Source organism: Globicephala melas, chromosome 7 (genome assembly GCF_963455315.2).
Source record: "Globicephala melas chromosome 7, mGloMel1.2, whole genome shotgun sequence".
NCBI lineage: Eukaryota > Metazoa > Chordata > Mammalia > Artiodactyla > Delphinidae > Globicephala > Globicephala melas.
Window position 1 is genome coordinate 9,209,117 of NC_083320.1, and position 21,458 is coordinate 9,230,574.

Genomic DNA, 21,458 nt, shown 5'->3' on the forward strand with positions numbered 1-21,458 from the left:
CTTAAACAGAGATTTGTGTCACATAACCAGAAATCTAGAATTCAGAGACTAGATGATATTGGGGCAGTGTCTCAAGATCCTCTTGGCCTTTTCCTCATGCTAGTGGCCTCATGGTCACACAATGCCTGCAGTAGCTCCAGCCACTACATCCTCATTTATAACAAGAAAGAGGAAGGAACAAAAGACTCAGTCCCAGAAGACTTCCACTTATATCTGATTGACCAGAACTGTGTCACGCAGCTAGTCCAAACTTCAAGGGGAACTGAGAATTGGAGAATTTTACTTTCCAGCCTCTGTACTAGAGGAAGGAAAGGAGAAAAGAACTGGGATTGGGGGGTTGGATCAGTCAACCAATGGTAACTTCCAAAGGAGTTTAATATCCATTAAGGGGATGGGGACATTATCAGTGGCTCATCCACCCTCTTGTTGGAAGTCCTTCAGATATATTGTATGTGGAAATAGAATCTGCCGTTGATGTTTCTTTGCAGGATCCAAGGGGTACTTTCTGCTTCTAATGGTCAGTCTGCGATTATTTTATACTATCCATCAGATTGCAATAGCAGTATCACAACACGGCCGTGAGGTGCAGCCGAAGTAATTCATGATCAATGTTAATTAAAGCACCAAGGTTTGCCAGCATGGTTTCCTTATCCCATCCCTATGGTCATTTCCTTTTGACACACTTGGATTCTAGTGCACTTTCTTGAGCAGAAGAGAAAGGAATTATAACTAGAAGACGTGGAGTTATACCCAACCCTCAGTCACCAGGTCTGATCTCTGCTTGCTTCAACGTTCCTCCCTAGAAGTGGAGTCTGTAGCTGAATTTGATACACCATAGATGGTAGAAACCATTGTATTACAAACCTGACATGAATATGTGTCAAATGCTGCCATGGGGACTCTAAAATCAATGTTCTGATGTACATCTCCAGGCCAGCAACCTAAAGGAACCTCTCCTTCTTTTTGTTTGTTTCTTCTCCTTCCACTGAATTCATGCACTGAGGAGTGCTGAACAACATGATTAGCTAACCGTATTGTGTTTAATTCATTGACTTTCCAGGCCAAGGAGCCAATATTGCAAGAGATGCAAGGCCAGCCTTTATGCATGATAGTGCCGAAGTGCCTGGCAATATGAGTGACTAAATAACCACATTAAATTCTTGCTAGAAATTCCAGGTTGACTAGAAATTATTACTTACCTTGATGTGCTAGAAGGAAAATTACTGTTCACATTAGCTTTTTCATTTTTAATGGGTTTAGAAATGAATGTGTTTTCCATTTTTCAAAGCGGTTCCTACTGGCACTAAAAAGTCTGGTACAATTTAGTAGCATGTTAGACAATCACACGTTTCCATTTAGGAGAAGAACGTGCAATCAAAGATATTGAACAGACCTTTCAACCATGTCACTCAGCAACCTGAACTTCATGATGTAATTCATTTATAATGTTACTGGGCATTCATTTCATCACTTTTAAAGATATAATAATAGTACCTTTCTAGATGTTTCCAGGGTAAAGTATAGCAAAGCTCAGCCACCAGATTTGACTGACCAAGAACCTACACGTATCTCCAATATTTGCATAAAGTATAACACCCTAACAATAATTTGTAATGTTTTTTCATCAAGAGCTGGGAACACTTATTTAATAAGTAAGAAAAATAGCCGTCACTCCTCATTTGACAGATTCAAATGAAAAGGAAATGCAGTTTAATAGGGAACCAGATTTTACTTTGAAGCTGTTGATTTCAGTGGATGGTTGGATCAGGACTGCCAAGGATCCAAGCTCCAAACCAAGGGACTGATGAGTTCACACCTACAGGGAGAGATGGTGAAGGATGAATGAGGCGGGCATCTTGTCTGAAACATCTTGTTTCTAAAGAGTTATCGTCCCCACGTGTTGGGCCAAAGCACATGGTAAAGTACTGTCTCCTGACCTGCTTTGCATCTGACTTGGGACTGGGTTGAGTTCAGACTAGTGGAGATGGCAGGATCTGGACTCGTTTCAGATAAAGGTAGATTGGAAAAACCTATGGGATTAATTTAACATAAAATTTAGGACTACTCCAATTTGTACCAAACTTGTTTGGTAAAGTTGAGTGCACTTTTTGAGAACTTGACTTGTGAGTTACTTTAAAAGAATGGGGTGTGTGAAGATGCTTTTACAAAAGTTTATACTTTTAGGGGAAAGATGCAAGATCTTAAAATATAATTAATTCAACATAAGGCTGTATCAGTGTGTAACACACTTAGCACACATTTTCTGTGGTCTGCAGAGACAAGAGGGAGGATGGAGCGGGGGGAAGGAGATGGTAGGGTGTTCTAAGGGTGCTGGGTTTATTACTGTCCCCCCAGAAGGGGGAATAGTACCTGTACAGACAAGGTGTCAAGACAAATATGTTTGAAACTCCAGAATATTCAGAATGGCTTGTGCTTGTGGTTAAGCTCTGGGCAGCAAGAGAGGCAGACAGGGGCCATATCACAGAGCCCTGGAGCTTGTACGCAAACACTTGTAACCAAAAAGTACATAAATAGTCTGAACTAAGTACAAATTAATTCTCCAATGTGGATTTTGTCCTGAGTCCGTGTTAGGCAGTGATGGGAAATCAACTTGTTTCAGCTGTTGGTTATTTAGAGACATCATTTCCTACTCTCAATCACTTGATCATATGAAAAGGGAGGATTTAACTGTTAAACTGACAAGATCAGCTTTCATATGGGATGAGTGGGGTATGAGAACCTCATTTATATGTATTGATTTTTTAGAAACTGTAGCTGAAGATAGTGCTGTCATGTACTCTGCTTATAGAGACACACCACTCAGCGTTATCTGCAAGTGAATTATTCACTTCATCATAATTCACAGTGGTCCACAGCTGACAAATGGTGGCACCGAGCAGAAGTTGGGTGTGTTTTTGTTCATATGTCACTGTGTCTTTCTGATTCAATGCTGAAGCTGAATCACTGTTTCTGGATTATATGTTTAATCTTATCTGTCCTTCTAGTCTCAAACTGGAAATTAAGAAAAGATGATAGAACATTTACTAAGCCATATCTAAGGACTCTGGTATTCTCTTCTTTTATATATCAAATAACAAACTCAAAAACTTGGTTTACTTTTAAAGTATATCCAGGATTCATAGCTCTTGAGGGGTTTTTTAAAAGTATACATTTTCGATGCTGTTGTTTGTTTTTCTTTATGACAGCCTTGACTCATCCAGGTGCCTTAAGCACTAGATACAATAAACAAGAGACACAGATAAGCCGCAGGAAGTCAGAGGTAGTACTTTACACATTTAGCAGTTGCTTTTGTGTAGCTGTTTGTTGGTCGAGAAGGTTATAAGTTGTATGTATGCGTTCATTTGCCAATTAGATACTTTTTAAAAGATCATTTTCTTAAAGTGACCACGGAATGCTGTGTTTGATCATTAAATCATTTATATTTTTCTTATGCCTTTGCTAACTAATGCACTTGTTGAAATGGAAAAAGTGAATGCTTATATTTGCATTTTTACCATAATCCTCTGTATATAGCTTCATCCTCTCAGTTTGCATAGCTGGCTACGTGGGGACCATGACATGCGACTGATCCTTAGGATTAATAACTGAAGTGAATGAAACATCACGCTTCATAGTTTCTGAGACTCTTTTGTCACATGTTAACATCTCTGAAATCAGAATACCTTGCACAAAGTTCTAAGAAAATATCAAGTCATATTTTAATTGATGATCTATTTCTTTTTTATTGATACATAAGATAATGATGCCTCACATAATTCATGGTGCCTTAGAGTCCATGAAATACGGTAGTATCTCACAGGCCCTGGTAAGATCATTATAGGAAAGTATTAGACTATAATAGTAAAGTATTTTTTTTTAAAGAACTGATAATTTAGTTAGCATTTAAAGCTATGTCTTTGGCAATTTAAACTTTCATAAATTTAAATATATATATTAAAGGTTTATAGCTGTAAATGTGAATTTTATAAAACCTGGAAATCTTGATTCTTTCTAGAACAGATATTTACCCTTATACTTCAGAATGAATGAAAGTTCAAATGTCTTCTGCCCAGCCTCTTTGTGTATACACGAGAATCTTCTTCAGAAGAGTTTTGAGGTTTTAGAAAAGATTTGTGTTTATATTTGTGTAAAAAGAAAATCATTAGATTCACTTTTTGCTGCTGGCTTTGTGCCGGCCTGAGAGTTACCCCAAGGGCCGTGGGCCAGAAGATTCTCCCTATAGGTCGGCCAGCTACTGTTTCAGTGCCTTTAAAAGTACCCCAGTGACTTCAAAGATAAATGCAGCCGTCCCCACGCACCAAGAACTCTGGTTCCAACAGCCCAGACTTAAAAATGGCTAAATGAACGGTTGGGGCATTAAATGACATATAATAAATCCTTAGAGAATGATTTATAGTAGCAATAAGTGCTTGCTTTGAGTTCTTGACTTTATTTTCTCAACTTCCTTACACTGAATATATTCTCTTTTGTTTTGTAGGGTGGATCTACGACATCACACAAAAATATGATTTTTCCTTTTATATATGTGGTTTACTCTACATGGTAGGAATACTCTTTTTACTCATTCAACCGTGTATTCAAATTATAGGACAGTCCAGAAAAAAATACATAGATGGTGCAAATGTGTAACGTCCTGTTACGTCCCGTGTAAGATTCCTTTGCCATACTCATGCCTACCTCACATGGTTGCTGTGAGGAGCCTGTGACACATCATGGGAAAGTACGTCATCCCATAACTGGCACCGTCGTTTGTAAATGCCATTGTCATGGCTTCGTTTGAAAGCAGCACTGCCTTCCTGTGCAGGGAGAGGCATTAAGGACTACATGCATCTTAGAGATGACCGTGTCCTGCAAAGACAGCCTATTAAATCATTGGTAGAAACGCCCTCCTAAAAAGTATCTCATCATCCACTAAGACTAGGGTTTTAGAAACAGTTTTTAAAACAAAGAATGAAAGCTTTTCAACCCAACTACTTCTTTTTAAGATGAAAATAAGGTATCTAAGTGCTTCTGGAAATCTTACAGATACAGGTCTCCCCCGCTTTTTGAAAGCGCTTTCCACTGCTTTGCTTTTATGAAAGACCTACGTTAGTACCTGTTTTCACTCACCAGAAGAAACCCAAGGAGGATTTTCGCTTTTACAAAAAGAAAAGGGGAACCACGTTCAGCGTTTGTTTTGCTGTGAACCTTTATAGAGGCAGCTCGGCCGGAGCAGCAAGAGTGGCTCCTTCCGGGGAACCACATTCTGCAATTCAGCCTCAAGTCGCCATAGCTTTGAACTGTGTCTGTGAGCATCTGTACTTGATCTCGATTTATTTTGTGCATCCATGAGCAAGATGTGACCTAAGGTCATGGCTTCTTTGCTTTATGCCATTTCAGTTAAGGTTTCACAGAACACTCTGCTTTCAGATAGTGGGGAAAACCTGTAAATGGGTTTTAAGCAGAAGACTATGCTGGATTTCAGAAATTGTTACAGGGAGCTGTTGATCTACCAGTGTAAAACAAAAGCAGGCTCTAACTTCAAAGGTAATATATTTGGTACAATTAAAGAAACACAGCTTATATTTTTATTAAAGAATTCTGCAGCTAGGGCATACAATTTCTAAATCTTTCTCTAAGAAAAGCATTTGCCGTTACTCCTAATTCAATATTATCCAGTTATAAACTGAACCTTGAGACAAAACCTTAACAAATAAATATTAATAATCTCCTTAGTGAAAGTCATATTCATGCATACAACCACTGAATCAAGGGCTACGATTCAAGCACTTTTATTCATTTCATTGGCCTCTTAGTTTATGAGCACGATCTGAGGCCTATAGAAAAAATTTTTTCTGAGTTTCTCCTGCCCAGTAAATAAAATAGAAAACTAATTGCTGGTTAACATGTAAAGTTGGTGGTTAAATCGTCTGTCAAGCATGTTACTAATCCCAAATATGAGACTATCAGGTTGTGAGGATAATAAAATGCCCTTGGTCCAAATGTCTGTGCACTTGACATTGCAGTAGTGGTAACAAATAGCCCTTCTCCAGTGTCTTGCTGTTCTATGGACAGTTCATCTGCCTGAGCTCAGCACAGTTTTTAAAATAGTTCTCTTGATTGATTTCAAACAGAAGATAACTGTGATCCGTGATATCACGTAATGCTCTTCCTTTATCGGAGATCTCTATTTTTCTAAGCCAAACATGTTTCACACTGCAGAATGTTCTTCCCAGAATCATTCTGAAATTTCTGGCTGCCTTACTTGTTTACACATATTTTAGAACTATTTAAATTTCCACTTACAATTTGCTCATCACACACACACAAAAATGCTTTAATATCATGGCCAGTGTCTTGGGTCAAATTTATCTAAAGTGAGTACAGACCATTCTCAGTTATCCTTGGTAATTAGAGGCAGGAATGGTACTAGTAATTGGAGTCACAGAATGTTACCCCAGCCTAATTTTAGCCATCCATTTCAGTCTTTTACTCCACCAAACCCTTTAGAGCTGTTAACAAGTGATTACATGGACACGATTCCTTTTTGTTTCATCTCCACTATTTCCTGCTCTAATGTCTAGTGGGAGGGGTTGGGTAATGAAAGGGACCACCAAAATAACAATAATCATAAAAGGCGGCTAATGGAAAGGAGAAACAAAAGCATGGCTAACATATGCAATATTACCTCCAATGATTCAAGAATTGCCTGTAAATTATTATAGATAATAAATTGCATGTCGTACTCCATTTGGTCCAACACAATGACCCGTTTGTTATCATGACATCTTTGGCTGCTGTGAAAGAACCCAGCTCTCTGTTTTTGATAAAGGTAATCTTAAATGCTGAGGCAACGTTTTTCTCTCTATATATTTACCATTAAATTAGGATGATAGATTGAAAAACATGTTGTGTGTTTTAAAACTGACTACATTACTCCTTTACTTTTATTTACTGACAATACCAAATTAACAAGAGGCGGTGTTAAATACCGGGAATGGTGCTATACAGCTGATGCATTTTGATGCTTGCACTACTAGTTGTGCATCACAAATACGAACTTTTTATCCAATGACCCAGCTTTAGTTAAATATCCAAGTGAGACCTGCTTATGTTCAGTCTGTCCAGTTGTTTGTTGATTTACCATATTTTTAGAAGTGGTGATCTCTACCAAATCAAGTCCCTGTTTTACAAAGACAAAAGTAAAACCTACTTGCAATATTCATGTTGCCAACAGAAAAAAAAGAGAATGCTTATAAAGAATTACAGCAAATACATTATTTCCTGTTTAAATGTATCCTGATGATATATAGGGTTGATTGTATATTTGTTATGTGCTTTATAGGTTTCCCCTCACATATCCAAATACTTTTTATTTACATAAAACTAAATAAATTTTGTCCTCTTTAAAGATGGTCAGTGAGTTTTTGTACAAAATCTTTATTTTCTTATCTTTAAGAGGAAAACTCCTAAAATATAAGTGATAATTATCTGTTTGGTTCTTTCCCCTGGAAGAGTTTTTCTCTAGGTATGGTTATAAAACCACCGAGAGAGAATCACTGAGCGTGATTGTTAGAAGGGCCAAGTTCAGCTACAAAATTTAAAATGCACACACCCTATAATCCAGCAACTGCATTTCTAAAATTTTTTCCTACATATGAACAAAGACAAATGAACAAGGATTTTTTGATTTATTGTTTGTTATATAAAAGACTGGAAATAATTTAAATGTCCATCAATGGGAACTGTTAGAGTATGGTATTTATGCAACTGTTAAAAAAAAAAAAGACCGATTCATATGTAAAATTAGACAACAGTATCCAAGATATATTGCTAAGAGAAAAAAAGCAAGACATGTTTAATGTACCCCCAATTACATTTTTGCTAACTACAAAAAAGGTTATTCATATGGCTTGTGTGTATATATATATATATATATATATATATATATATATATATAGAACATTTCTGGAAGGAAACAGAAGGAAACATTAACAGTGTTCAGCTCTGGGGAGGGAAGTTTGGGCTCTGGGGTGGGCCTGACTTTTTCCCTTATGCACATGAGGATTTTTCAGTTTAAAACTTGTATCCAAAATTGTTTTAAATACAGATTCCTGGGGCTATTTAAAACCTAATGAATTGGAATCTTGGAGGATGGGACCAAGATATCTGCCTTGTATTGGACTGGCCAAAAAGTTCGTTCGGGTTTTTCATACGATGTCACAGAAACACCCAAAAGAACTTTTTGGCCAACCCAATAAATAAGCTTATCAGTTGACTTTTATGCTCACTAAAACTGGAGACCAGCTCTCAGCATATTTAAGTGTAAAACATTCCAATCAATTTCTTTCTTTTTTTTGAAAAAGCCAAAATGAGTTTATTAGCATTGTTTTTTTCTTTTGATAAATGACTACTAGTGTAACACCTTGATAAAGAGAAGCTTGAGAGCTCTGTTATATTTTAACAAATTAAAAATAATTTGTTTTCCTGTTACAAAAGTATTATGTTACATGTTTATTAATACACTGAATTTGGTAAGCAAATAAGTATATATTAGTATATTGAAGTGAGTGTAAAAATAAGAAGAAAAAATTTAAATGTACTTCCAGTACCCAGATATAATCATTGCAATATCTTTTATACCCTTTTACTGTTTGTGCATGTGTTTCTCAAAAACAATTTTATACTTTTAAAGTATAATTTATAATTAAATTTTATTATAAATTATAAAGCAAATTATAATTTGTTCTTTGCATGAACACCCTATCAAGGACATCTTTCCGTATCAGTAGATGTGCATCTTCAGTACAGTGGTCTCAACCATTTTTTTCACTCCAGCACAACTGAGGCATTAAACACAGTTTTGATAATGTTATTCTGTCAACTCTTTTTTTAAGGGGTGAGGAGATGAGGCAGAGAGGAGGGAGGAAAAACGGTCAGTTTAAGTCAAAAAAACTCCAGATGGCAAATACCTATCTGCAACATCATTTTTAATGATTGTATAAACGATAATGTTTTAAAAACAAATTCCCAATTGTTAGCCATTTAGGTGCTTCTAATTTTTGCCCATAGTGTGTAATATTGTGATAAACACTCCTCCCTACCTCCAATCAATTTCAAATGCTTTTCCTGACTCCCTCACATTGATTATCTCCTTTTATGCATATGACATTCTGATTAATTACTATCCATGGAGCACTCCTAGTGTATAGTATTTTTATTCCACTGTCTGTCTCCCTAGTCTCTTTCCATTCAACGGATGTAAACTGGGCTCCTATTAGAACAAGGCAGGCTGATGCCAAGTGCCTGCCCTCGACTGGCCCGCGTGCAGAGGAAGCTGCTATTGCTGGAAGTGATGATGCAATAACAAAGCTAAGGGAGATGAGACTTGTAACCTGTTTAAATGAAACTGTAATTAATAATATAAAAGACACAGAGAGGTTCAATAAAACGAATGCAGAACAATCCCTAAGGTATGTCTGTTTGTCAAATGAAAGATGCAGACAAGTGCTAAACTTACAGTTCTCAAACTTTTGGGTCTCAGGTCCATGCTACAGTCCTGAAGACCAATGAAGTCCCAAAGATCTTTTGTTTTTGTAGGCTGTATCTTATTGATATTTACCATATTAGAAAGTGAAACTGAGAAATTTTTAAAATTATTTAGTATTGCTTCATTTTAAAATAATAAAGAGCCTACTATGTTAGTACAAATAACATTTTTTTGAAAAGTAACCATATTTCCCAAAATTTTTTTTAGTAAGAATAGCAGCATTTTTTTACATTTTTGCCAATTTCTTTAATATCTGGCACAATAGAAGACAGCTGTGTTCTTATGTTTGCTTCTACATTCAATCTGTTTTGATATATGGTTTTGATTGACATATATGAAGGAAATTCAGCCTCATACCTATATGTAGTTGGAAAGAGAGGAGTATTTATTTTAATAGTCTTTTCAGATAATTGTAGTGTGGTTGTTTTTTTTTGATACCACAACAAAACTCAACAAGTGGTATTTCTTAAAGGTTATTTGCACTGTGTAATCTGACACCATATCATATAACTTTTTGTAAAACGTTACATTAAAAGCCTGTTTTGCACTGTGAATGACTCTTTTGCCCATTTAGGATTTTGTAACATAATGCTTTAGTAATTTGGAAAATACTAATCTACTGAGTTTTGTAGATCTTCCAAATGTTTTCATATCTCAAACAATATTTTTTTAAATCATATGATAATTGTGTGGTTCCATTTATATGAAATGTCCAGAATATGCAAATCCATAGACAGAAAGTGTATTAGTGGTTGCCAGAGGCTAGGAGGAGAGAGGAATTGGCACGTGGTATCTTTTGGGGGTGACAAAACTAGATAATGGTGATAGTTTCACAAATTTTTGAATATATAAAAACCATTGAATTATGTACTTTAAAAGGGTGAATTTTATGATATGTGAATTATATCTCAACTGGGAAGTGGACAAGCTCATGGAGGTTGATATAAGTTTTCCAGAATTCTTATTTCCTTTGGAAAGCTTAAATATTATCATTGGCAACAAATACTGCAGTTATTTTTCTTGAAGTGACAGTCTCATTTTCAATAATGTATCTGCCAAACATAAACATGGTATTTCACGAAAAATCCATAGTTGAGTTTGCAACTCAGTTACACAAGTGCTTTTCCTCAAGACAACCGATGGACTTCGATTTGCAGCTGATGTGCCTTGTGCATATTTTCCATTTCGAAACCAAGCAGGATCCTGCAGGGCCTTCCCAGGGACACCCCCCCCCCACCCCACATCCCTCACCTCTTATTTGTAAAAAAGCTCTAGCCTGCTAGGCCTTCCCTGCGTTCCAAAGAGCAAATTTAATCAGAGAACTGAGAAAATGCAGAAAGAAAGGAAAGCAGTCAAGCAAGTCAAAAATAATAATGGGTTAGCCATAAAACAAAGTCAAGGACCTTTAGTTCTTCATCAAGGGCTATAGATAATTGCCCAAGCCATATCCTTGAGTTGTTTTGCAGATACTAAAACCCCCACCAGGTGGAAGAAGTTAACTGCATGCTGACCACCAGCAGTGTAGACCCCAGACGAGTTGGAACCAGAAGGTTGATGACTGAGATTCCCAAAACTTCATCCTATTACATCACCATCGACCAATCAGAGAACTGTGCGTGAGCTGACCACACACCCTGTGACCCCTTCCCTCACACTGTCTTTAAAAACCCTTCCCCGAAAGCTATCAGAATTGGGGTTTTTTAAGCATGAGCTGCCTGTTCTCCTTGCGTGGTACCCTGCAATAAACACTGCACTTTCCTTCACCACAACCGGGTTGTCAGTAGATTGGCTTTGCCGCTCAAGTGGACCCAAGTTTGGCTTGGTAACAATTTTGTCACGCAGGATATTAAAAAGATGTGCAGTCAAGAGTAAAGACTTCATAAAAGGTGGTCATTTTTACTGTTTCCTCAAGGATGTCCTTAAGTGAATCTGGCCATTATTTGACTGCAAGCATAGCAATGAAAAATACAATGACCTCTGGTGTGTTTTGGTGGCATGGCTTTGACTCGTGCCGAGACATTAGCAGCACCCACCACTGCTGCTGCACCATCAGTGCAAACCTCAACACAGCTGCTCCAGGATCAACCACGAGAGTGAATCAAGTTATTCAGTATTTTGAATGGTTCAGCACCCCTTGTGTTTCCTTCCAAGCATTCACATAAAAGATCTTTGTCTAGTTGGTGTGATACTAGATGAACACAAGCAAAACAGCGAGTCCAGCCACATCTATTGATTTGTCCATTTGTGAGACAGAAGTACAATTCTGCAGAGAAGATATTAACTCAGCCTTCCCGTTTGCAGCTAAATCTTTGATCTGACAAGCTACTGTATCATTACAAAGTGGCGCTGCTGTAATTTCTTCTGCGGACCCTCCAGCCAGCCAGCATTCAGCAGTGTCAGCTGTAAGGCTTACATGTCTTTCTCTGGGTGCCAGAGGCACTTCCTGTGATGAAGTACCCTGCACAGTCACCTACCCTGCAGGGTACTTCAATGGCTTTGCCTCTCTGGGTTGAAAAGCTATAACAATCAATTTTTGGCTTTTAATGAACTCATCACATTTACATTTAAAATATTCAATTCCTCTTTCTTTAGACTCTGAATGATGTCTCTTAAAATGATGCCACAACTTAGAAGGTACCAAAAAGGTAAAATTTTAACATGATAAAGCCGTGGAATAGATAGCTTTTGAGTCATATTTTGTTTCATATTTACACTTTTTTAGTAGATTTCTGATTCATCTTTTTCTTCATGTTTAGGCTTAGATGGTGCAGCTGTGAGCTAAGAACGAGATTTCTAATCTCCCTTTTTTAAAGCTAATGAGCCATCAGCGTCTAAGAAAGGGAAACTGAGTCAGGGCAGAGAGCAGATCACTGGCAATGCATTAAAGATGCTACAGATGAACTGTGTGGACTTCTGACAATGAAAACAGAGAGAGTCGGGCCGAAGGTCTCAAATTGGCACTGGGTAGCCTCTTCCATTGTCAGGTGAAGTGGAAAGAGGTGCGAGTTCCTTGGGAAGGCCTGGTCCCCAGTGGAGGAAAGTATCAGGAAGAAGAGAGGACTGAGTTTGGGAAGGTCCCAGTGAGCCATGTTCCACTCTGTTATTCAGTCCTTTCCCTGGTTTTCCCTAAGAGCATGTAAGGGCCTTGAAGAAGAATTTATTTATTAGTATTTAAATAAGTTTACAATATTTATTTATAGAAAAATGGGCAATAATTTAGTTCATCAAAAGCTTGGAACATTCTCTGGCCAACTAAATTAGTATGGTCTCTCATAGTACACTCAAGGTCCTCCCCTTTATAATTTCAAATATGACCTTGGGCAAATTCCATCACCTTTTCAAGTTGCACTGGCCAAACGTGGTTTTGGCTCTGAAAGGAGAGGTGGTGTGGCGTTTGTGGTTAAGAACATAGACTCAGTAGGCATAGAGTTGAATCTCAGCTTTACCACTTATTAGTCATAAAACCTTTGGAAAATTAACTTGCCCTCCCTGAGAATTATTTAGGCTTTGCCGGCCATACAGTCTATATTGTGGCTATCTAACTCTGTCACTGTGTGTCATAAACCGTGGCACAATAAAACTTCATATACAGAAACAGGTGGCTGGTTAGATTAGATGTATGCCATAGTTTATAGACCCCTGGTCTATAAGACAGAAATATCATCACTTACCTTCAAGGGTTGCCGTAAGAATTAAATCGGTTACTACCTGTTTATTTCTTGGTAACCAGTAGACAATCAATGGAAGTTGCTATTATTATTATTGTTCCTAAGGTTATTCCAACTCAGTCCGTGACCATGATCTATGGCTCTCAGACTTTCTGGATGGGCAGAACAGATTTCCCAATGGAAAATAGCTCTTCTGAATGAAGATCTCTGTTTGAGGGAACGTGATAAGCAGGAAACAGCAAGTCCTTCGTAGCTCCCATCCCTGAGGGTTCCATGTTGCCAGGGCGAAAGAATGCTATCCCAGTGTACGGACGATCTCATTTCAAAACAATAAACATGTAAAGCTAAGATGTTAATTTTACTTTGTAAAATGACCTGCTACGTAATAGAATGCTTTTAACTGCAGGTGCACACCTTTCTTTAGTATGGTCCAACCATACTATTTAACATCCAGCCAAAGGCATCCATTTCAAGTGGAAGCCAACTGTTCAGAGTCGAAAAGCTTGGATTCTCTCTCACACTGTATCATATCACAACACAAACTGAAGATAGAGGTCATTACACTAAAGCTCAGAGCAAAAAACTATGCTGCACAGATGTTTTATGTAAGGTCTTTTGATATTATTCTTCAGCAGCTGGGCAGTTGGTTTGGGTAATAAATGAGGGCTGATGACCATCTTGTACACAAGCAGCTCAGAAAACAGCAACAAGTGGTAATTAGTGATTTGACCCGACCCCTGCTTCCCACCCCTCCCCCAAATATAATCACAGCCTAAATTCTTGGCCCTACTCAATAAAACAAAACATTGTGGATTCCATATAATCGAGGTTTAATGCATGTACTATGCCAACCTGTTCAGGAAAAAAAGCAGCAATAGAAGTTGACATTGAGTATAATGTATTTATTTTTTAGTTTATAAATTAAATATTCACATTTGCTATTGTTAATAAATTGTTCTTGGACTTCCCTGGTGGCACAGTGGTTAAGAATCCGCCTGCCAATGCGGATTCAAGCCCTGGTCCAGGAAGATCCCACATGCCATGGAGCAACTAACCCCACGTGCCACAGCTACTGAGCCTGCGCTCTAGAGCCTGTGAGCCACAACTACTGAGCCCGCGTGCCACAACTACTGAAGCCTGTGTGCCTAGAGCCCGTGCTCTGCAACAAGAGAAACCACCACAATGAGAAGCCCGTGCATCGCAAGGAAGAGTAGCCCCCGCTCGCCTCAACTAGAGAAAGCCCGCACGCAGCAATGAAGACCCAACGCAGCCAAAAATAAATTAATTAATTAATTTAAAAAAACAATAGATTGCTCTTATAACACTAAATATATAAATCATCAGAAAATATCAGTATTTTACTTTTACAATTACAATGGTGAATGAGAGCCGAGTAGAAACGCTTTTGAGTGAAGAGATGAGAAAAGGCAAAAGTATAAAATGCTGTGACATTTTACTCTGAAATATGTCATGAACGAAGCAGATTTATCCGTCCACATGAAAGCTGTCAACAGAGGCAGAGAGGCAAACCATCACCGCCTCCCTATTGAGGCGGGAGAGAGAGGCAAAATGATAGACCACTGGGAGTGCTGGTGCCGCGCAGGATTTTAGGTTGATGATACTGCTCCTATTTTAGTAAAAATAATTATAATAAGGTAATAAGGCACTCAAATTATGAGGACAAATAATTATTGAAATAATCTAATAACCTATGCTATTTAACTATTACTTTAAAGTAGCCAACATATTAACAACTCATTTTTAATTATTTAGCTTTCAGCATCTATATTTATCTTATCTTTTATATAGATAGTAAGTTTTCAAATGGCCATATATGTGTTCTTACTGATTCATGTCGAATCTAGATTATTATACATGCCCATAAGCTTTCAGAACTCAGTTGATAAAACATTACACATGAAATTTTTTAAGCTGTTGGCATTTTGCATCGATGTTACAAATGGGTTGTAATTTGGTATCTACGCAGTTATGCTGTGCACACACACAGCTGCCGTATACACGTGGTATTAACCTGTCACTGAAAACCTGGCCCGGAGTGAAGTCTGTAACTTCCGGGCGAAACGAGGCAGCGGGAGCCGCACAGAAGCATGGGCCCTCTGCCTGCCTGCCAGCCACCAGACACAACTTTGACAGGCTCTTCATCTGCAGGAAGGAGACTGCATTTGATTTCACAGATGTCCCTGGAAATCCAAGACTGAGTGTTAAGGGTGTGTGGATGGGGGTTAAAGTCTGACCTGATATGAATCCAGGTTTAGTAAAACAGAAAAGAAAGAATCTGTCATTAAGCTATGGCTATGGAGCTGTTCCAGAAGGAGTGAGGAGGGGAGGACAGCCAAAGTCCGCTTCTTCCCCACCATTTGGGAGATTCCAGGGCATCACAGGAAGTTCCTCTAGCGGGAGGCAAGCGCGGGGTTGGGAGGGCATTATTTTTCTATGTAGCGAAGTGGAGATTGCAGGCAGGAAGAGCTCATGGCGTTGATAAGGTGATGGGAGGTTGAGAGCTACTTTGCTCTGTAGCCTAAAAGGAGTCACGAGACTATTTGCTGCTGTGAGTGCCTTGTCTGGGTACTTAATTGCCATGAGAAAGTAGGAAGAAAACAATTGTTAAATAACCCATCTCAGGGAGGTAGAATTTTCTCCCCTGAAACTGTACCACTTTTGCCCCTCTGCCAACTTAACAGAATACAAAATGTACTTGGGTTTTCACTCAGTTACCCACAGCCTGTGTTTTAAAAATTCCCTGTTATACTCACATGTGGAATCTAAAAAACACAACAAACTGGTGAATATAACCAAAAAAGAAGCAGACTCACAGATCTAGAGAACAAACTAGTGGTTACCAGTGGGGATGGGGGGGGAGGGGCAATACAGGGGTGGGGAAGAAGGAGGTACAAACTATCAGGTATAAGATAGGCTCAAGGATGTATTGTACAACACAGGGAATATAGCCAATATTTTGTAATAACTGTAAGTGGAAAGTAACCTTTAAAAATTGTATTAAAATTTTTATACAATAAAATTTTATATAAAATTTTTATAAAATAAAAATCAAACACCCTCCCCCCAAAAAATCCCTGTTATAATAGCGGTAACTGTCCACACTTCTTTGGGGAAGCCGCACCTCTCTTAGAAATATTTATGGGTTTATTTGACAACGTAAAGTCCTGGGAAGTTGGACTCTGCACGAGGTCTGCAAGCAGAATGTCTAGAATTCTCTCCGGCCATGTCCCAGGGCCAGATCAGAGGCTGTTCACGTGGGGGGATGGAGCCTGGCATCCCGGGCCCCGAGGGTGGGGGACCTGAATACCATCTTAGCGGAGCAGAGTCAGGAAGGCAGCTGCACTCAGCAGGAGTGTCTCCCGCTGCCCCTGTCCCCTCACAGTTCCCTATGGGGACATGCAGCCACCTACTCATGGATGGATTCAGATGACAGACACCAGGAAATAATTCAAAAGCCGTGTTCCCCTTTCCAACGCCTAGATAAAATACATACGTAATAAAAACCTGCTAATAATCATTTATTGTTTGTTACCATACAGCAGAAGCCTCTTTTCTGATGGGTGGCAGGGCATGGGCGCCTCCTGTCCTGCTGCCCCTATGCTGGGGCCATGAGCTGACCCTCCCTGTGGCAGGGACCGTGGTTCGGGCAAAGCCCAGCAGAGGCGGTGTGCTGCATTTGTGTGCAAGTACTCTATGGCTTCTTGAATCAACAAAACCTTAGTTCTTAATCAAAGGCAGCAGAAGAGGTTTGGACACAGATGGAAAACACAGCCGTGCCTCAACTCTCCTGCAGGTAGGAATGTGTGACCCTAGAGCTCACTGCTCCTCTGGCTTCCTTGTTGTTGTATCCTCTTGCGGAGGTGCCGCTGGAGCTGCAGCTTGTTGGTGAAGAACATCTGTCTCCAGCCCATTTCCTGAGCCAAGGCTCTCATTTCTGGGGTGATGTGGTCACAGGCAGACTGGACGATCTGCTCCCACAGTTTGCCTGACGTGCACAACTGTGGGTGGAAAAAGTCAGAGGTGGGTGACATCATACATGGGTTAAGGAAAAGTTCACTCACTCACAACATCACTATCCAACCCCTGCTGCCTGTGAGACAACGGAGGAAACACCACGGGTGCACAAAGGTGTGCCAGACACAGTTCTGACTCCAGAAACTTCCTCTTTGAGGAGAGGCAAGTGCACAAGTATCTAAAGGATGAAGCAATATTCGATTAATGGAATAAATCAAGTCCTGATCTCATTTAAGATGCAAAATTTGAAAAAGAATAGATACATGTATATGTATAACTGAGTCACTTTGGTGTACACCCGAAACGAACACAACATTGTTAATCAACTACACTACAATATAAAATAAAAAGTTTAAAAAAAAAGATGCAAAATGTGGCACAGTTATAAACAGTACACATACAACATGATATGGTTAAGTTTACACACGCAACATTATGTGGTGAACTTCCAGTTAGCCACGTAACAGGCTGATAATGGTGTGGTCAACTGGTCTTCACCGAGGGCTGCAGCAGTTTCTCGAGGAAAAGCGTTGCTAACTCCTGCTCAGCTTCATGTTTAACCCTTGCTTGAGTCACCTCTCCCCGGGCTTGTACAGCGGACACCGTAGGTCACTGCGGGCTACTCAGTAGCGAACCGCATTGAAGCGGACAAGCAGCCCTCGGAGACTGCCAACCAGCACACCTAAAATTTACACATTCCTGGTGCCAGGGTCCCGTCCTCATGTTTTATTCGGAGTCCTTTGCATGCATGACATCACACCATGCAACAGAGTGGCCTACAAGATGCAGTCGCTCCCCAAGCCTGCCAGACACATGGCAAAGGGAGCCGTTCTCTGGGAATAATCTTCCCAGGGATGTTCTTCTGCAGTCTGGGCCTTTACCTGAGGGCCATGAAGTTAAGGACAGACAAGACCCCTCTGGCCCAATATCTGCACAAGACCACTTTGCCCTCCCTCCAAGTTCAAAGCTGCCAGAATTCAGCTTCCATTTACCCAAGATTTCCTACTAGGACTTTTTCAATCGTCACTATCATTTACGGCAACTATGTTCATCAGTCTCCCGCTACTTTTTTTTTTTTTTTTTTGGCCGCACTGCTGGGCATGTGGGATCTTAGTTCTCCAGCCAGGGATCTAATCCACATCCCCGGCAATGGAGGCGTGGAGTCTTAACCACTGGACCACCAGGGAAGTCCCATCAGTCTTCTGCTACTAAGCACTCTTAACAGGAGATTTCCTAATCCCTTGCTTCCATGCCCCAAATCTTTCCTAAAGTTAAAGCTTCCATTACATGTATTATTTCCGACCTTAGAGATAGCCGTGACTTTTTGGTACCTGTATGCAAGACTAGGAACATTGAAAGGTGCTTGGATATTTGACGCTGCGTAGTGATAACTCCGGTAATATGAAATGTGCTCAAAGAAGGGTCTCACGTGGGCCCCAGAACACTTCCTGGCTCCATCCTTCCTGTGCCAATTGTGCGCTCAGGGAAGTTCATCACCAACCTGATTCTCCTGTCACATGTGAAAATCCAGCAGTGGAAAGAATAGGCATGACAGAGGATCATTAAGGAGCCCACAGTTCCTTTAAACTGGTGGGGGGCGGGGAGCAGTGCAGAGCTTGTGGGCTGAGGCTCCTGCTTCCTGCTCAGACCCTCCCAGACACGGCCCCCTGGAGCAACTCACAAAGACTCCTCTTACAAGGAGGCAAAGAAACACAAGAAGCAGATGGGCCGCTGGAAGGTCAATAATGGTGGGAAACAAGATTATCTATGGATAATGATCTGTGCAGACCCTGTGTCTGTGAATAATAAAGAGAGTTGATCTGACTGACAAAAATTAGGTTGAACTAATTACTTCACTATTTAAAATTAGAGGGCAACTTTAACACTTAAATAGGAGAAGCAGACAGGCATGGTAAAGTCCCTCCAACTCCAGAATACTGAATCCAGTTGGGCTCTATTTAGAAAGGCGGGGGTGGGGGTGGGGGGTTCTGCAGAAAAGGCCTACACTCACTAATCATTCTTCCTTTCCTTAGAATTTGTTTTAGTTTCGTGTACAGCCTTTAGCCCTCAGCAGTCTAGACACAGCAAATTAGAAGGCTGGTTGATGCCATCAGAGGCAGAGTAGTGAAAGCAGAGAACAACGGGTTGCGAAACTAACAATAAGGGAAGAAATAGAAAAGAGAAATACAAACTAAAGTGACTATAGTTTGGTCCATTTAGTGTGGAGATAAGCTGCCCCACAATTTTCAATAGCCTATTCATTCCTCCATTCATCCATCCATCCAAACTGTATGGAACACCTATAGTACTGGACAGGGCCCCTTGTTTCAGACCACAGAACATATTCTATGTTGTTTAAGCTGAGAGGGATTCAGTACAGGCAATAGGAAGCTCACAGAATATCTAGTAAAACCAGAGGGAAACGTTCAATGCTCTACAGCCAGGAATAACAGCAGCTAGATGTATAAAATAATTAATGATTAAAAATAATTCTACTATAAATACCCTTGTTACATATATGTTTATTAACACATGATTTTCTTTAAAGTACATTCTTAAAAATTTAACTTTTCAAAAGAATTGAATATATACCATTAAAGTATCCTGTAGAAAGTGTTTCCTGACTTATAATTCCTAGAGTAGTGTGAACAGAGCATCACCATGCAAAATAAATCCTCAGACTTCGTTGGCTATAAAGGTGTCTTCTTTTAATTTACATTTCTTTGTTTACTTATGAGATTGCTTTGTCGAACTTTGTTGATTTCTGTATTTCCTCTTTTGCTAATTGTTCATAATCTCTGTTCATTTTTGTATTATGGTATTATTAGTCTTTTACTTACCAATTTATAATAATTCTGCAAAGTTAATCATATGTTGCTTATTTTCTTTCTAAAGTTTGGGTTATTACTTTTTTTTTTTTTTGGTAACATCTTTATTGGAGTATAATTGCTTTACAATGGTGTGTTAGTTTCTGCTTTACAACAAAATGAATCAGTTATATATATACATATGTTTCCATATCTCTTCCCTCTTGCGTCTCCCTCCCTCCCACCCTCCCTATCCCACCCCTCCAGGTGGTCAAGGGTTATTACTTTTACATGTGCAAATTAAAATTTTTTTAAATTTTGTTTACGGGGATAGAATCAAATCTAATAGTCTTTTTCAAAATTAATTAATTAATTTATATTTTTGGCTACATTGGGTCTTCGTTGCTGTGTGCAGGCTTTCTCTAGTTGCAGCAAGCAGGGGCTACTCTTTGTTGCGGTGCACGGGCTTCTCATTGTGGTGGCTTCTCTTGTTGCGGAGCACGGGCTCTAGGCATGTGGGCTTCAGGAGTTGTGGCACACAGGCTCAGTAGTTGTGGCTCACGGGCTCTAAAGCGCAGGCTCAGTAGTTGTGACGCATGAGCTTAGTTGCTCCACGGCATGTGGGATCTTCCTGGACCAGGGCTCAAACCCGTACCCCCGGTACTGGCAGGTGGATTCTTAACCACTGCACCACGAGGGAAGCCCTAATAGTCTTTTATATATGGTTTCTGCCTTTGTTTATATGCCTATAAAGACTTTGTCTATTCCAAAAACATTTTTAAAAAATTAAAAAATATATAATAGATAACTAATGAGAACCTACTGTATAGCACAGGAACTCTACTCGGTGCTCTGTGGTGACCTAAATGGGAAGGAAATCCAAAAAAGAGTGGATGTATGTATACATGTAGCTGATTCACTTTGCTGTACAGCAGAAACTAACACAACATTGTAAAGCAACTATACTCCAATAAAAATTAATTTTTAAAAAAATCAGGGCTTCCCTGGTGACGCAGTGGTTGAGAGTCCACCTGCCGATGCAGGGGACATAGGTTTGTGCCCCAGTCTGGGAAGATCCCACATGCCGCGGAGCGGCTGGGCCCGTGAGCCATGGCTGCTGAGCCTGCGCATCCGGAGCCTGTGCTCCGCAGCGGGAGAGGCCACAACAGTGAGAGGCCCGCGTACAGCAAAAAAAAAAAAAAAAAAAAAAAACTCAGTAGTCAGATTAAAAAACGAAACAAGAAACCCAGACTGTTCTAGTGGAAATCTCACTGCTTCTGCTCCCCAACACTCAGCACCTAAAAATGTGCTAACGCCTTGGACCGGACCCTAGAACCTCCCCTACAGGCCTCAGCGCCATGCTGGCAGGAAAAGCACGGAGGCTGCCCCACCTGGCTC

At 39.7% G+C, this 21,458-nt stretch overlaps 2 protein-coding genes across 6 annotated transcripts in view; one reads left to right on the forward strand and one right to left on the reverse strand.

Moving 5' to 3' along the window:
- Positions 1 to 7,904, forward strand: part of SLC16A14 (solute carrier family 16 member 14) — a 30,300-nt gene extending 22,396 nt beyond the window's left edge. For all 3 annotated transcript variants that reach the window (XM_060301753.1, XM_030879371.2, XM_030879628.2), the window contains exon 5: positions 4,499 to 7,904. In XM_060301753.1, the coding sequence (XP_060157736.1) occupies positions 4,499 to 4,650 (152 nt within the window). In that variant the 3' untranslated portion in view covers positions 4,651 to 7,904. The remainder of the gene's footprint in view (positions 1 to 4,498) is intronic.
- An 8,840-nt stretch (positions 7,905 to 16,744) lies between these two features.
- The window catches only part of FBXO36 (F-box protein 36), a 98,519-nt gene continuing 93,805 nt past the window's right edge, over positions 16,745 to 21,458 (reverse strand). For all 3 annotated transcript variants that reach the window (XM_030881990.2, XM_060301755.1, XM_060301754.1), the window contains one exon: positions 16,745 to 17,237. In XM_030881990.2, the coding sequence (XP_030737850.1) occupies positions 17,049 to 17,237 (189 nt within the window). In that variant the 3' untranslated portion in view covers positions 16,745 to 17,048. The remainder of the gene's footprint in view (positions 17,238 to 21,458) is intronic.